The following is an 18,195-nucleotide window of genomic DNA, read 5'->3' on the forward strand; positions in this document are numbered from 1 at the left end:
AGAGAGACCTGTCTGAGATCTCCAATTTGGATTCTCTCTCTATCTAAAGTCTGCCTAGTTGTCTCTGAGGACAAGGGTACGTTTTAACTGGTGTTGGGGTGGTGCTGCTGAGCTTTCCTGAGTGCACCTTCCCTGTGATCTAGAAGACACTATCATACATAACATAACAGCACACGTTCCGGTCGGCTGGTTCTTCGAGTCCTCCTGTGGAGCACGGCTGTTACAGGACCAACACCGGATCCCATGGTCAGTTGTTCTCTGCATTTTGATCAGTTATGGATTCTATGATCATCTCCATCTGCTTTCAAAGGAAGCTGCTTTGATCTAGGTGAGAGCTGCACTTCTCTATAGGTATATCTAAGGGTAAGGATGTAGATAAAAGTTAGAACTCCAACTGGTTTAGGAAGCAGCACAAGTGGGCTCTAATTCAGTGAATGGCCTCACCAGCTATGGGCAGAGGTGTTAGGTTTGCAGTACCAGGCATGCCCTCCTATGGAGCGGGTCTCCGGTCCAGCAGTTTGATTACAAAAGGATATTTTGATTACAAAAGTAGCATTATTGCATCTTTTGGGATGTTTGGTTGTTCAGGTCATTGTTGTGATGTGAAGACATTTCAGGTGGGTAGGAATCCTGACTGCACATTGTATAGCATCCTCAGAAACTATGACAGCTAGTGCTAAAGAAGAGGCTCCTGGGACAGATCTTGCTCAACTTCAAGTTCTATGACCAAAGTGTGTGGTATTTTCAACAACAGGGTTGTTCCTTCAGTTTCTAGGAGGCAGCCAAGGGCAAGGGGCATATGCTAAATTGTTTTGGGAGTCACAGGCTCCACTGACCAACAACCCTACAGAGGGTTTCCCATACCTGGTAATCTATGGCTTTTAGAGGGAGCATTGTAACCTCAAGTTGTATGACTTCAATTAAGCTATATATGTGTATTCATACATACATACATACATACATACATTACAATTATATATAATGTGTAATCTTAAGAAAACATAAAATGATTATTATTCCCTATGGCGTTTTAAAACATTGTTAACATTATTTATCTCTGCTCCCTCCCTACTGCCTAACTAAAGTCTGCCCTAGGCTCATTTTCTCCCAAATCCCCCTTCATGGTACCTGTGCCCTATTCTTCCCCAATCTAAAGTTCCACCCACACTGCAAAGTTACATCTTACTTTTCTAGTAATTGTAGTTACTACATGTTATCTGCTCATATATGAAGATTTGGAGCTAGAACCCACAAACAAGAAAGAATGTGTGTGGCATTTTTTTCTCTAATATAAGTTTTTGTTTCCTGTACCCCACAGTGAAAAGTGACCACATGACTAGTATAAGCGTAACTTCATGACAGAGCACATCTGAATGAGGTAGATGAGAGCACGTGTTCCACTCTTGCCCCACCTCATTATACCAAGTCTGCGTCCTCACTCATCAAACAGCTTAGTTTAGGCATCCCTGAAAGTGATGTTTTAGAAAGCACTTGACACGTGCTTCTCTCCATCGAGATCTCTTCTACGAATTGTACCTGTTCAGGTCTTCCAAACTGTGTTATTCTTCTGCTATTTCGTAGCATCTTTTGATATTCTGTGTAACTGTCACCCATTCTGTGGCATGCACTGTATTCTGCAAATCAGATGAGTGACAGAGTAAGAGCTGTCACTTCGGTGAGGACTCTCTTGTCCTTTCATGGACCATGCTTTGTGTCTCACAGCCAGGGTCGCTGCTCAACTGCAGGCTGCGAGCATGCTTTCCTACACGTTACTCTTTAGAATTCACACCTGATCTCTATTGGGCTGAGTGTCGTACACCTGGCAAGTTCAAATCAAAAGATTCTTTTCCCTTTTCCATATGGATATTCATGACAATGAAAACATTGTTACTGTCTTGATGGACATTTGAACCTCTGACAAGAACCAGTTGGTGCATCTGTGTACTTCTATTTCCAGACCCACTGTACTGTTTCGCGTCACTGATGTGTGTCGGTTCATCACTTCCACACTGCCTTGCTGAGGCTACGTCACAAATTCACAACATGGAGAGTTATATATCCAGCTTCATTCATTCTCAACTGTATTTTAAAGTCAACTTCCTCTGTGTTTCTTTTACCAAAAAAAAAAAAAAAAAAAAAAAAAAAAAAACTGCTGACACTGATATAGTAATTTCTTTAAATATACCCCAAAATTCGAGAATTGACATATTTTATTTTGACCTTCCAGTTCATGAATACTAGATAGTGTGATCATTTAAGTCTTCCATAATTATTTCTGATTTTTAGGTGTTAAAATTCTTGTACTGTACAATAATTCTAAGATTTTTTTTTCTTAAGTATTTAATTGGGCTGGAGAGATGGCTCAGTAGTTAAGAGCACTGACTGCTCTTCTGAAGGTCCTGAGTACAAATCCCAGCAACCACATGTGGCTCACAACCATCTGTAATAAGATCTGATGCCCTCTTCTGGTGTGTCCAAAGACAGCTACAGTGTACTTATAGATAATAAATCAACCTTTTTTGAAAAAGTATTAAATTGAATTTGGGAACTACCATGTAACTTTAAAAAAAATCTTCAATCACCTATTTTGTATAATGTGCATTGCTCCAAAATGCAAACAGGATCATTCTGTGAACTGATATTTTATCTTTGCTACACCCAGAGCTTTAAGAATTTTATTGCAGATATTATGGAATTATCTATGTCTATAATCAGGTATGTCTATGTCTCTTGTGTCAGATATGGCAGCGAGTACACGGCAGAACACATCCGCTCTACCAGCTCCTCCGTTTATCCTTTACCTTTGAGTTGTGTTGCTGTGGACCCAGCTCCTATGCAATTCGTATGGAGTGAGTGTTTTTCACTCCTCCTCTACTTCCTCTTCTTCCTCCTTTTCTTCTTTCTCCTCTTCCTCTTCCTCTTCTTCCTCCATGTCTTTCATATAGACTGCTACCAGAAGTTATGGCCCAGCATTTATGCTGAATCTTACCACCTCAAATAATGTAATCAATCAAAATCCCTCAGTTATGCCAAGCAACTTGGAAATTAATTAATTGCAGATGTAGTCAAGATTACAAGTAAGAATAGCCATCACAGATGTACAATTAGTAAAGATGTTTTGTCCCCATTACCTAGGCAAGCTCTTCATTTAAGGACGGTACCTTTTGCTGTACTTTAGTTTAAAGGCCCCATGAGTTAGCTACTGCAGTCCATGGCTGACCTATCAGGGTCCTGTTCAGAAAGTTCCTCATGGTACCAATGAGTTCAAGCATGCCCTATACTTTCTTCTCTAACACAGTCAGGGTACCAGATCTTAAACTGAGCTCCTTCCTTCACTTAGTGCTAGATTTTGTACAAGATAAAAGATATGGACAGAGTCTCGTTGTTCTACTTAAACCTACCCAGTTTGACCAGCACCATTCGTAGAAGATGCAATCACTGCCTTTTCTCCATTGTGCACTTTTGTCAAATCAGATGCTCTTAAGTGTGCAGGTATATGCAAGGGTCCTCAATTCTATTTCACTGATGAATGTGCCTAATTGTACAGCAATACTATGCAAACTAGATGTGGTATCTATATCACATCCCTGACCTCAAGCCTCAGGGAGGTATACAGATGAAAACACAGTAAGCTTATAAAAATCAGAGGTGGTAGATCACCTCAAAAAAAAAAAAAAAAAAACTGTATTTTCTGAGAAAATACAGAAATTATAAAAACATGTACAAAAACTACACAAAGTAAAGCCAGTCCAAATCTCATCATGAAGGAGGGCAAGTGGGCACATCAGACCTTCCTGAGGAACTACTGCTGCTCCATTACTATTTGGAAAGAGAAAGCCAGTTTCCTTCCATTCAGTGACACCTCGTATACCAACCATACTACAGGCAGCCCCACACCTAGGAGTAGATGGCCAAGGCAAAGAGAAATTGGTGGTTTTTTTTTTTTTTTTAATAGAAAAGGAATATGAAATTGGGTAGGTAGATGCATGGGGAGGATCTGGAAGGAGTTGGAAAGGATGAAATAAATAAATCAAACTATATATATGAAATTATAAAAGGGAAAATAAAAACATTGTTTTAGAAAGGAAAAGGGTCATCTGGCTGTATACCTTTTAACTATCAAAAATTCATGACCACAGTGCTGCTTTCTTGTATTTTAAACTCTACTTCAATATAGGCAACATAAAATATAGTTTTTATAATGCCATTCAGACCATAAAACCTTGCAAACCACCCAATCCCTACATTTCTAAGCATTAAAGTACACCATCATTAGTGCCAACTTCTATTTCTAATAAACTTTACAACCCTGAAAGCTAGGACAGCAAACACTGAAGTGACCTAGGACATTTTCATTCAAACAAGGACCCTGTCAGCTTCATTGTCTGTGTGAAAAATTTAAACTTCTGCGATCTTTAATGTCTCTAAAAGTCTATGAATATATGTGTTTTCCAAAGGGATGTGTGATTACCCATGAACAGATTCATATTAAAGAGGCATATGGGCATTTGGTATTTGTCCACAAGGCTACAGATTATAAATGGACTTATTAAATATTTTGTAGAATCTTATCCCTAATTCAAAGGAGGATTTTTCACCTCTAATAAAAAGGCCTTAGAGCAATCCCATTAATTGGCTAATGATCTTAGGCAGTAAAACCCATTAATCAATAGCTTAAGTCAAAATCACTGTTCATTGTGTCGATCAGTACATCACTCATCCAAATTCTTTCCAAAGAAAGAATAAAAATCTATATATTTACAGTAGAAGTCCGTGCATTCAAGTAGTTCTTTCTCATCTACTACAACAAACCAAGGATGTATTTAATAAGATATGGCTACATAAACGTCAGAAATTTAAAGGAAAAAAGACTGGAAATGCAGAATATACAAAAGAGGAAGGTAAAAAATAAAACCTTTAGAAAAAGAAAGAAAGAAAATATGGACATAAAAAGGCAAATGATTACAGAGAAGAAAATGCTGGGAAGAAGAAAACTCGGTACTTAGTGCAGTCTGATGCTACTTCAAGTAAGCATGTGTGAAATACCTGAAAACCTGTGCATGGATGAGTCCTGCACACACCTGTGCTGTGTAGGGAAGGTAACATGGAAGTGGTCACACTGAAGAAGGAGCAAACTCAGAACAACAATCACTATCGTCTTCTGGTCACCCTTCAATTCAGTGTTTACAGAGGCCTGGATACATTAGCTACATTCCAAATAGAAAACCCGAGCCAAAATGCACCAGTACAACTGGAAAAACTAATCATTTAAGAAACAACCCAGGAACAAAACATGGAACTTGAGGCCCATGTTCAAACACTGAACCCTGCTGTGCCAGCGCAGGCACCTCATGACACTGCAGAAGTACACGTGAACTTGACCCCACAGCACAGGAGCCCCAGGCCCCTTTCCCCGTGGGCAATTGTTACAGACAGGCACCTCCTTTCCCAGGAGTTGGTATCACTGCTCTGCTCCATAGCACCCCATCTTTCTGCTGCCCTGACTCTCCCACTGCACATAACTGAGAATTAAGGCAGGAAAGTAGGAGTGAGGACATAACTCAGCACAAATACAGACAAGACAGACAGAAACGAGAGTTAACACCCTTCCAGTTTGGAAGTGACATCAAGGGGTTATTCAAAAGAGTAAGTTTAGGGAGCCCCGAAGAGATGATCCGTCATCCACGTTCTGTAGTAAGAGGAATGTGTGACAGTGATACTCAGATTCTCATCATCAAAGAAGATATCAACCACTAGGTAGCAAGACACTGGACACCACCACCTCCCAGGCCCAGTTCAGCCATCTTCTACTGGAGGAACCCTATTATTCATTTGGGTCATGTGTGGTAATTTCAAGGAATGCAGCTCTAAGCCACAAATACATAGACAGCAATATTATCCAGACGACAGAGTAAAACCAGTTGTTTACCAGTTAGCTGAGACACAAGTTCACAAGCCCCTCTAGAACAGTGACGGGGCAGGTCTTGTATTGTTCAATACACACAGTATCTGATAGCTACCAAGCACTGTGCACATTAACTGAGTGAGCAAAGGAACAAAAGATTAATCAAAGGATGTGCAGACCAATGGGTAACATCCTGTCAGTGTGCCTGGGATACCTTCCAGTCCATTTTTGTATTCTCCAACATAGGTTTCGCAAATTTATATACATATGTGGGAAAATATAAGAGGAAAGGAAGGAAAAAAAATGAAAATACCACCACAGGCAAAACTACACATAAAAGGTATTTTACAAGGTACGAGGAACAAAAAAAGATTAAAAGCTCTATATAAAGTCATATTATCTCATAACTAATACTTACTTTAGGTTAGCCTTTAAAAGTCACAAAAATATACATTACAAATCACTAAATCACATGTGTTGTTTTAAAACTGAAACCAGGAATTCTTACAAATGACCTTATTGTAAAATCAACTTTCTCGGAGGACTTATAGGGAAACTTCGCATTCTCCAGAGACTATTTCATCAGATAAAGTAAATGAGGTCTTAACTACATGCACTATTGCCTTTTTTAAAAGCCAAATAAAACATTGTGCTTTGTCAGGGTTAGAAAAAAATAAACCAACTGAGGCTACCATGCTGATACCATAGTAAAATAAAAGCAGAGTGGTTTTAAAAGTAAATATGGGATGTGTGTTATTCTAGCTGACAGGCCTGCCAAACAATACATGTGTATCCAATTACACATCATTTTGGTTGGGCTACACAAATCTGGTCCTACCCCCCTCCCCTGACCACACTGGAATACATTTTCTTGAAGCAACAGAACCAAGAACAGAGGGCCTGATGTATCCAATCATGTTTACTGGTTCCTTGCACACAGAAACCAGTTACATGGACCACGATGTGAGTAGAGACTTGAACAGCAACAGGGGCCAGGGCACTGGGTACCATCAACAAAAAATGTGTATGATTTAGGAATCTCCTCATTCAAACATCCTATAAAATCAATCTCCTTCCACTGGACGACTGATCACACGTTAAGAGGTACCACAGGTTCTAGCCTCTACTCAAACACATCACTGTTACCCTATCTTTGAAAGACTCTGGTGTCCACAGTTTCCTTCTCAGATTTTACAGACTATCCTGTGATTATTCTCAAATTTAACCTGTCTTTCCTTCTAGAACTTCAGTAAAAGCATAAAGGAAGAAGCTAGGGAGAAACCACTGAACTTTAATTATATTAGGATAGAACTGGTCACATCCTTGGTCCCATAGTAACTCTGCTACTTGGTATTTCTGTCACCCTAAGAAAACTGAAATCAGCAGAAACCTCAAACTTGTCTTCAGGCCAGTACTGTAATGAGAAACCAGTAACTTCTGAGATGCTTTGGGGCAGTCTTTGTGCTAAGACTATATATGAACACCGGATCTCCATTGCCACAGCACCGTGACCTGCCTGAAACCCTGCCTCAGCTTCCCAAGTGCTGGGACCACAGGTAAGTGCCACCACACACAACTGCCAAACTCTTTTGGATCATGTCCCACTGTCTCTTATGGAAAACCCCAGCTCACTGAACTCCTTAGGATTCTACACACAAGGCATGACCACTCAGAGCCAGTGCTGTAGCTCATGAATGCACTTTGATTGCCTCCGAAGCCATCCCAAGATAACTTAAGATATCACCTCCATATCCCTCTGCATGGAAGCCCTTTCCAACACCCCAGCAATGCACCATGGCCCTGAGGTTCACTTCTATAAGGTTGTACTGCAACAGTATCTTGTTACAGAACAGCTTTCTGTTCATATCTATACCTCTTGCTGTGGAGTTCTCGGAGGAAACATGAACAAACTCCTGATATCCATAATACATAGGAAATTATCAAACACATTGGAACAAAAGTAATAAACAATACAAAATAAATATCCAATGCAAAGTCTTCTCTTTTCTTAATGGACAAGCACAGAATAAGCTGATATTTTCTTGAGAATGCTTTATTATATATATAAAAATGTTCGTCTACATGTGTGTACAATGTGTGTGCAGACTGCCAATGCTGGAGAGAACAGGGTATGACTACCCTGGAACTGGAGTGACAGTTCTCAGCAGCCACATGGATACTGAGACGGCACCTTGATTCTACGCAAGAGCAGAGAACGGTCTCAAGTGCTAAACCACCTCTCAAGTTACTAAACTTCCTAAGTATCGCTATGGGGTTACACTGATGCTTGTCTACACCGTTAGTCTGTGAAACAGCCTGGACAAACTGTCAATCATTCCACTCACCTCAGTGTAAGTTCCTGAGTGTAATGGTGGGCCTGAGCATCCTTAAACCCAAATTCAAAACTATTCTCCCATTTTCACACTAAAATTATTCTTCTGTTCAGCAGACAAATTATAAATAAGCACGGTTAATTTTTTACTTAGGGCAAGAGAATCCTATAACATGCCAGGATTTAAAATAATTTTAAATCAGATATTTACATATGCCAGTTATAGATAGATAAATATGTTCATTACAATTAAATATAAAATAATGGTTATATAAAGAAAAATTTACAAAATTTAGTATTAAACCTATCCTAATATTGCCTAATCTTTGTGAAGCGACTGGATTACTTGAGGACTCTTACTGAACCGGCATTTTGAAGTTTGGAAGTTTACAGATCATACTTCACAGGTATGGGCCAATAGTGCCATCCACTGTTCCCATGAAGATCTTTCCCAAATACAATGTGATGCATAAAGAAGTCTGTTGTGCAGAGATTTCATTTTACAACATATAGAATGTCTGCAATGATAGATGTGAAAATGGCAGTGAAGATACTGAAGATATGAAAGGTCCTACAAATTTCAAGAAAACTAGTTTTTGGTTAAAAGAGTAAAAATGTTCCAAGAAGCTCAAGACAGCTTCCTGGTGTTTGTTTCATGTTCTGGTGGTAAGAACAACAAATGTCCATAGGAAGAAAAGTAAGAGTACAATGTTCCACCCTGGTCAGGAAAAGGTCTCTGTATTTCACCTCACCATGCCTGAAAGTGCCCAGCAAATCCCACCCAAGTAAAAACTAGAGAGGCCTCTGGGACTCACTTAGAACTGAACACACACATTCACCAGGCATAGAGGTACACACTTGAGAGCCCAACACAACAGAAGAAAAAACAGGGAATCGGCACTTTGGCTATCTCCTGACTCAAAAACTAACACAAACCTGAACCACTGCTGCTGAAGACTGGAGAACTGAGTAAGAAGGACAAAGTCCAACCTTTGCTGTGAGTTCCAGAAGATTTCATGCCTAAGTAGCAGAACGGGTGATGCCTCCAGGAGGGGAAGGACCATGGGAAATGTTCCTACAGGATACAATTCAACAGCCCCAAAGTTCTGCAGAGAAAAGAGATGTGTGCTGGCAAGCGATTACTTCACCTGAGTCCTCAACTAGAAAACAGCGGGTCAGGGACTCCAGAGACTCATGGCTGTGAACTCTGCGGCCTTCCAGAATGGCTGCTGTCACACCCCATCCAGTATACTGGCTTCACTGCACAGCTTACACAACACAGTAACCACTCCTCTGCCTCATCCTGGGGTGTCAATTTACAGCTACAATGGTGCAGCTGGATTTCACAGGCCGTTTTAGAACAGCTACACATGTCCTGGTGTGGAAACCAACACAGGGCAAATACAAACTGGGACCTGCTTCAAGCTACCATTCTAAGAGCAAGCCAAGCCCACAGCCTATGTCTGACCAAAAAAGCTAATCCCTGCAGAAATGACTGCATATATTTTAACCACCCTTGAGCTCTGGTCACCATCTGAGGCTCTGCCAATTAGCAAACGACATTCTCATGTTTGAAAGCACAGCAAGTGACTGTTGACAGTTAATCTCCACTGTCAGTCTGACTGGACTCAGACCACACAGGATAATAAGGCACACTTTGGGTGTGCACCTGTGAGGGTGTGACATTAACACAGGGAAAGATACACCCTGAAGGAGGTGGGACACCTTAACACCATGGGGCCAGCTGGAACAGAGGAGGGTGAGAAGGTAACTGGGCAGGCACAGCTGCACTCTCTGCCTCTGCATGTCTGGCTCCTTCATACTCGATATGCAACCATGGGTTAAAAGCTCAGAGCCTGGTAACCAAGATAACCCCATCTCCTTTTGGAAGTGTTTCAGGTATTTGTCAGAGCACCATAAAAGCCAACACAACCACTAACCGCTCTGGCTATACTGCAACATGAAAACATGAGAAATAATACCTCATTGGGAGAAATAAAGATCACTATATTGACTGAAATACTTTTAAACTAAGAGAAAACAGTTACAACACAGAAGCCCACTTTGTACTTCTTAAAATATCTATGGGGAATAACCAGGGATTTATTACTAATATTTTGTAAACTAAGATTTGGGTAAAATAAAATGAAGAATCAGTTCCTTTAGTTAAACTGGCGTAAAATCTGTTTCACTGACTGTTGCATTGTCCTTACATCTTACACTGTCTCACCTGGCTCAAACAAGCATTCCCTGCAAGGTCTGAGTCAGTCACACCAAACAGGACAAGGGGCGGAAGGGCTTCATGGCAGTTACAAGAAGAGCTGCCGGTGCCAGCCCGGGAATGGTCTCCCTGCAGTCTGCTCTAGGTCTTGTTCTCAGTATGACCTGACAGCTGAAATGAAGGAGAAAGAGAGTCGGTGGATGGGGCAAACGAGAAGGGAGAAGAGATAGAAAGGAGGGAAAGAAGGAAGAAGGGAGACTTAGAGGGTGAGAAGGTGAGAGCTAGGGAGGGAGGGAGGGAGTGGGGGAGGGAGGGAGGGAGGAAGTGGGGGAGGGAACACAAAATAATTAACTCGGGTTGAATTTCAACCATCAGTGCTCAATGTGTTGTAAGACTGGCAGAATTAAGTGTTCCGCCTGTAGAGGCCATGATAGAGAGAGGCAGGGGTGAGTTTGAGAGGGTGGACACAGGAGGCTGGAGAAGGAGGGTAAGAGGTGGAAATGATGCAAACACAGACCCAAGATTTTCATTTTCTGACACAGGAAACATTTAGCCACATTACTTACACTGCTGAGTAACTCTGAAATTACTGGGCACATTTTGTAAATTATTTGATTTAGTCTTGAGACACTGCCCCTTTGGACAAAGGTAGCAAGGTCTTCAAAGAGTCGTCTTAAACACATAGCACCAAGGCTAAAGACCTTAAAGCAATCAGATTCCAAGTGGCCTGATTCATTTAATCAAAATATCTACACAATGGTCTAGCATGAATAAAATAAAACAAATAAGAATCTTTGGTTCTTGGCAGCATGTTAACTAAGTATTTTTGGTTCTTGACACCATGCTAGATATAAATTAAGTATCCAAGAGATTCACTTGAGTATACTAAAATATATAGTTGTCTTGGTTTGCTCTAGGGGAGCCTAAGCAAGGAATCTAAAGCAGGAACTCAAGGAAGGTACCTGGAGGCAAAAACTGATACATAGGCCACAAATAAACCCTGTTTACAGGTTTCCTCAAAAGAAGATGATCTCAGCTTACTTTCTTATATAGTCCAATGCCACGTGCTCAGCACTGGTACTGCCTGTGACGGACTGGGCCCTTCTGTTCCAATCAATAATCTAGAACATGCCCCATATAGGCCAAAGCAACAAAGGCAACTCCTTGAGGTTTCCTGTTCCCAGATGACACTAGCTTGTGTAAAACTGACAAGGACCTAACCAGTACATACTCTTTCCCCCACAAGTCTGTGTGTGGATGTGGTTTAAGGCAAAGTCTCAGTTTGCAGACCAGCTTGGCCTCAAACTCATCTGTCCTGCTTCAACCCAAGTGTTGTGATTACATGCAGGGCCCACTATCACAGGCAGAACTTCTGCTTCCTCCTTCCCCCTCAACTTGAACATTATTTGGGTTTTTGGTTTTGTTTTGGTTTTTGTTGTTGTTATTTTTTGGTTTTTTTTGAGATACAGTTTTGCTATGTAGTCCTCAATGACCTGAAACTGTGTAGACCAGACTGGCTTCGATCTCACAATGAACCGCCTGTCAATTGCTTCAGTTAGAGGTAGTCATCACACCTGGCCACAATTTTTCTAATAAAACTCAAAGACACTCTATGTATACAATGTTATTTGCCAAACATAAAGAGACTGCAATGTACTGGTGAGGACTTCTAGGATCCAATGACTCCTCAAAGTCAGAGACCTGAGGAGCCACTGTGCCTTCAGCAGATGGAAGCCAGCTGAGGCATTTCCCCAAATACAGCATCTTTAATACCTCTACTTATAACAGTATATTTCCATGATGTGAGTTTTATAAGTGACTTGGAAGAAATTTATCTCTGTATTCTATAGTCTGATGTCATAAGCACAAAATAATTATATTTTCAAATATACTGTGATTATAACCACTAATAATGTCTATGTCTTAAACAGACTCAGAAGTACTCGTAGTTGGTTACTGCTCCTGTAAAACTTATTTCAGCTATACAGAATAAGTTTGTAATCACTGCCTTTCCTTCGTGTATCTATAGAGAGGCTAGAGCTCAAGGACTGGGAGAGAGCCTGATGTGTGGCAGACACTCCAGAAACAGAAAACATGGGAGTTAGAATGTTCTGAAGCTCAGCTGCTTGCAGGGGGAGAGATGAGGACCAATAGAGACTTTTATAAATAACTCCAATTATGTAATCTCAAGGAAAATTAAATTCCCCTCAGTGGTCTCCAACTACATCCTCTCTTGTACCTGACTGATGTAAAGTACCAAGAGACAACGCCTGACATGATCTAACCGTGGTGCAGACTGCACGGTCCTCACTGTCCTGAGGAAGAGGAAGACGGCCAAAGATGACCGCCTTACCAATCAAAGCAGTAACGAGAACACAGGCTGCCTTCCTTTCGCAGTTCCTGACTTCTTCCTTTACGTCCTCTGCACCGTGCCCTTCTAACCTTGCCTCTGTGCCCCATTCCCATGCTAGAAAATGCGAAGGTACAACTCAAGGATCCCCTAACACAATTCTGTGGTATTGTTGGGCGAGTCCTTCCACGGGAACATATGAGAAACGACTACAGGCTCCTTGTAGGGCACCAACTAAACAAATTACAACTTGAAGAACTCCGAGCCTCGGGCTCACTTAAGAGCATAGTGGAGGCTTCACCAACAGGAGCATGGGTAACACCACCTAACTACCGCAGCATGGGTGACTTCTCTATAGCCACACAGAGTCCTCGCCTTCAGTTACCTTCCCCTTCTACATAGTTAGCACCTTGGGGCCACGCGCAATTAGGGAAGAATTGTACACCGCAGACTGGAAAGGAGAAAGAGCCCAGAACTGCAGTTGGAACCCCCCCCACCTTCTTTCAATGAGAGATTAATCAACGCTTCAATCTCAAGGGTCTCGTGCGAGTGTTCACAGCTGCTGGGATGTACAGATGCCTGTTGTTCTTGGAGGATCATGCTTACAATAGGTGGAAGCACTTGTAAGACACTCCTGAGAACAAGTTCCCTCATACACTGCCTATAAAGACTCTAATGAAACTTCTGTGGTCATACTAACACACACACACACACACACACACACACACTCACACTCACACACTCACTCACACACTCACTCACACACTCACACACATTCACACACACACTCACACACTCACTCACACACACATTCACACACACACTCACCCACACTCACACTCACACACACACTCACCCACACTCACACACATTCACACACACTCACACTCACCCACACTCACACTCACCCACACTCACACACACTCACACTCACTCACACACTCACACCATTCACACACACTCACACTCACATTCACACACTCACACACACACTCACCCACACTCACACTCACACACTCACACTTATACTCACACACACACACTCACACTTATACTCACTCACCCACACTCACTCACTCACACACACTCACACTTATACTCACACTCACACATACTCACACACTCACTCACACACTCACTCACACACATATTTGCACACACACACACACACACACACACACACACACACACACACACACACGGCATGAATGTAGAGACTAATTGGAAAAAGGAATAAGGACAGCAGAAGAACCAAAGAGGGAAACAGGCGTGAAAATATATTCGCATAGATAAATGTGATAATCTGCCTATTACTATATAATGTAACCACACTAGCCCTATCTTAAAATTTTTAAGTTAATATTAACAGAGAAACAACTATATATATTCAAATGGTGATCTGCTAAACTACGTCACGAACAAATGGGACTATCTTCTTAATGAATCACATATATGAATGTTCTAATACCAGGTTTAATTTGCAACAAAACACTGAACTTTTTTGGACTACGATAAGGAGAATAGCCATTTAAAAGTATTTTCAAGTAAGTTTTATAAAAAAGCAATTTGTTCAACTGGCAATAAGGCTTAAAACTGAAATCCAAGCAAAGATGTTACAAGTTGATAGTGTGGAATGACACTCGTGGGGCAACTTCCATGTGAGAGAAGTGATAAGACAGCAACCAGCTCAGCAAAGAGATGGCGGGTCCCACCTCGCAGGACCGACTGATTTTAGATAATGCGAGCTGACTTAACATCAAGTGCACTTGCTTACTTACTTCCAAGGGTCAACTCCACGTTCACTGATGTGAGTCACTACAAATGCCCACTGAGCTTCATTCAGTGTTCATCACAGCCCGTCACACAAGAACTAAACCCATGGGAGAAAAGTTCAGATCACACAGGAGAGAAACTTTAACATAATGCTAGTTTTGCCGTCTGAAACAAATTGTAATACAAAATACTCAACAGTTTAGGATAACTAAAATATGGCAAAACTGCAATGACTTTAAAATTAAACATTCAGGGGTCGAGGAGATGACTCATTTGAGTCTGACATGAGAGTACAGACATCCGTGTCTGATGCCCAACCCTACATAAAACCTGGAGGCACTCTTATAACCCACTGTTGAAATGGCACACAGAGGGAGGTCTGACCTTACTCGCCAGCCAGTCAGTAGAACTGAACAGCTGAGCACCAAGTTCTATGACAGACGCTATCTCAAAAAATAAGGTAGAGAGCAAATGAAGCAGGTCCCCAGCACTAATCTCTGACCTGTACAGGCACATACGTGTGTACGCACATGCACACACACACACACACACACACACACACACACACACGAGCTCGTGCACACACACACACACACACACTCGCGCACAGAGGGGAGAGGGGAGGAGGGAGGGAGGAGCAGTGGTAGCACTCTGAGTCTGAGGGAAAAGCAATAGCTGACATAAAGGAAGCAACAGCATTGTGGGTAACAGGCTCAGGCAAACACCACTGCCAAAGGCTACTTTATTCAGGGTTCTAAGTTTCTGGCCAAGCCCCTGAACCCTCAATGCTGAATCCAGAACTTTGTTTCATAAACCATTTCCTAATGGTTAACTGCCACCCAAAGGGAAGTTAATGAAAACCCAAAAATCTCTTCTACCGTCTGTGGCTTTCAGCAGCAGGGTGAAGGGTGAAACAGGCATAGGGAAGGCTACAAAGGAGCTGGCTGGTGACGGGGTGGACAAGTATGCAGCAGGAATGCAGGTACCTTAAGAGAGCTTAAAGAGGAACCGAGGCTCCAATGGGAGGGCAGGAAGAAAAGGGCAGCAGACAGTCAAACCTGGGTGGAGAGGGACTCTTGAGGTCTTCCCAGGAAGACCAAGGCTTTGATGTGGAGTCTAATTGGAAGAACCCAAGCCCAAGGACTATGAGCAAAGAAAGCAGAAGTAGTAGAGACAAGGGACATGGTTTGAGAGGCCTGAGACCAAGAAGAGGCAACTGAAGGAACATCTAATACCCATGCACGGCTTGTCTGAAGAGCTGTTCTAAAGTCAGACTGGGATCAACGATGGTTAGTATCTGGACTGATCTCTCCAAGATCTCATCGGGGACGCCGAGTCAGCCATTTCTGAAACTCTTCCCTGCTTCTGTTAGATTCTGCTTAGGGAAGGATAGTGAGGGGCTGAGACAGGATCTCCCTCACCTTGGACTGAGCTTCCTTTATGGCACACGCAGATTTTACAATCTGGACCCTAGTGACTTAGTCTGGAATTGCAGGTGTGCACCATGAGACTGTTTTGTTATTTTTAGGAGCTTTTTAAAAGATTTTTAACAAAGTGTATACCTGGGAAATGAAACCCATGTGTACTGCCCAAAATGTGAAAAGGAATATCAAAGATGGGAATTCTGGCACAAGAATGCATGTAATTTAAAGACAGGACACATCTTATAAGAAAGTATACTCACAAGCATTAGCACTTTGTGTGATTTTCTTCCCAACAAAAACATTTCAACTGCCTGCATCAGGCATCCAAGAGCACAGACTGAACTCGTGGAAGACCACTGTGTCATGAGTAACTCAGGGACACTTACCCCGTGTTGATGGATATGATTTCTATAAGAGGGTTCTTTCTGATCTTTGGCAAATCCAGTCTTGCTCCACCCAACCGCTTCCCATTGTCCTTCTTCTGGCCCAGGAGCCTCACTGAATGACCTATGGATCAAACACAAGACAAGCATTAGCATGCCGGACAAATTCACTGTTGTTTACTGTTTTCAATAAGTATGTTCACCATTGTATTAGATTTTCGCTCAGGGAAAAAAGCATCCTAGAGAAGATGTGTCCATTTGAACATAAAATACAATTTTAAAAAATCAGTTTTAAGGACTGACTATACCTGCCAATGCTCTGGTCACAGTGTGTGCACACTTGGGGAAGGCTCAGTGTCCTTAAAAATAACCACACAAGTGAACACTATCTATACCAACCAGATCCCACAATGCAACAGAAAGAGCTTACAAGGGTATTAAGACTACCTGCTGTTTTCTGGAGATATTAAGACACATGGATGGGAACTCACACTCTGCTAAGACAGTCTGAATGGATATTTTTTATAGTCACCTACATGGCTTTAAAGGGATCAACTTGGTATAGGGGAATTTTCCTGCTAGTCAAAATTGATTACTCATTTACTCAAAGATCATGAGCAAATCAGAGTTCTAGTATCTATTGGTAGATCCACTTATGGACTGAAGAGAAAAAAGTCTGGACCATTTCCTACTGATGCTACATTTTACTGTAACCTGGGCCCCTTCTGGTCCATTCTGGCCTTCTCTCAATTCGTGTACACGGAGATACGAGTGGGTACGTCAGGCCCACTCCCATCTCTTCCGGGTGTATGCATACTTCTAGGTAACTCATAGGATTTGGGGAGTTTCTCTAGGTTCCCACCACTGTCTCACAACTGGAATCTCCTGCTAATGCCAGAGCTAGTGCACTCAATGGTGGACACTGATTGCATCAAACCAGCATCAGTACAACGGAGCCACACAGGTCTGATCATCAAGATCTCCAATGGAACTAACAGTTAGCAACTGAGCCATCTCTATAACAGGAGCAGGGAGACCAGGTCGCACAGTGTGCTTTGTCTATGTAGAACAAACCTGTCCACAACATCAAGGAGGGAAAGGGGAGGAGCCTAAGCACAAATGCCACATATAACTATTCTTAGCCAGACTCTGGTAATTTTTACAATGGTAACTTTTTAACTTATGGCTAAAAGGTTTTGGTGAGTTTCCACAGCAAGGCAGCCTGGCTGTGAACATTTGTCCAGATTTATCATTGTTTTATGGGACTATTCTGTGGATCTAAACAAATAATCATTCCAAAGACAAATCAAATGCAACTTTTTCAGAGCAATCTCTTAACATTAGCTCAAACACATACACAATGTTATACATATGTTTTATCAGCCTTCATTTCAGAAAGATGGACTGTTTAAACATCTAAAGAGGCAGGTTTCCAAGACTGGAAAACAAGGAAACCATCAGTCAGAGTCCTTGATGCACTAAGTACTCAGTAGGAAATGTTCATTCATTCTGACAGTGTCTGTTCTAACAGTTAAGAATATTCAAAGCCTAACAAGTATTTGGCTAATTAAATCCTACAGATGTTCAAGATAAGATGAACATCTCAATCAAGGTCCAGCTAATGAAGAGATGAGTGAAACTGGCCAACACAACAATTCTTAGAGAAAGTCCAAAAGGTCAAGAATGACTATGCAAAAGGAAATCCATTTTCATATAAGCTCCAGGCAAATTCCTCATGTCTTGCCAGGACTCTGTAATGTGCAGCCTACTCTAATAATATTCAATAAATTACTCATCTTTGCGATCT

General features: G+C 41.7%; 1 protein-coding gene across 2 annotated transcripts in view; it reads right to left on the bottom strand.

Moving 5' to 3' along the window:
* CDKAL1 (CDKAL1 threonylcarbamoyladenosine tRNA methylthiotransferase) overlaps nt 1–18,195 on the bottom strand; it is a 468,079-nt gene that overhangs the window by 309,200 nt on the left and 140,684 nt on the right. For both annotated transcript variants that reach the window (XM_080917709.1, XM_080917710.1), the window contains one exon: nt 16,392–16,512. In XM_080917709.1, the coding sequence (XP_080773835.1) occupies nt 16,392–16,512 (121 nt within the window). The remainder of the gene's footprint in view (nt 1–16,391; nt 16,513–18,195) is intronic.

This window comes from Micromys minutus, assembly GCF_963924665.1.
Source record: "Micromys minutus genome assembly, chromosome: 6".
Taxonomy (NCBI): domain Eukaryota; kingdom Metazoa; phylum Chordata; class Mammalia; order Rodentia; family Muridae; genus Micromys; species Micromys minutus.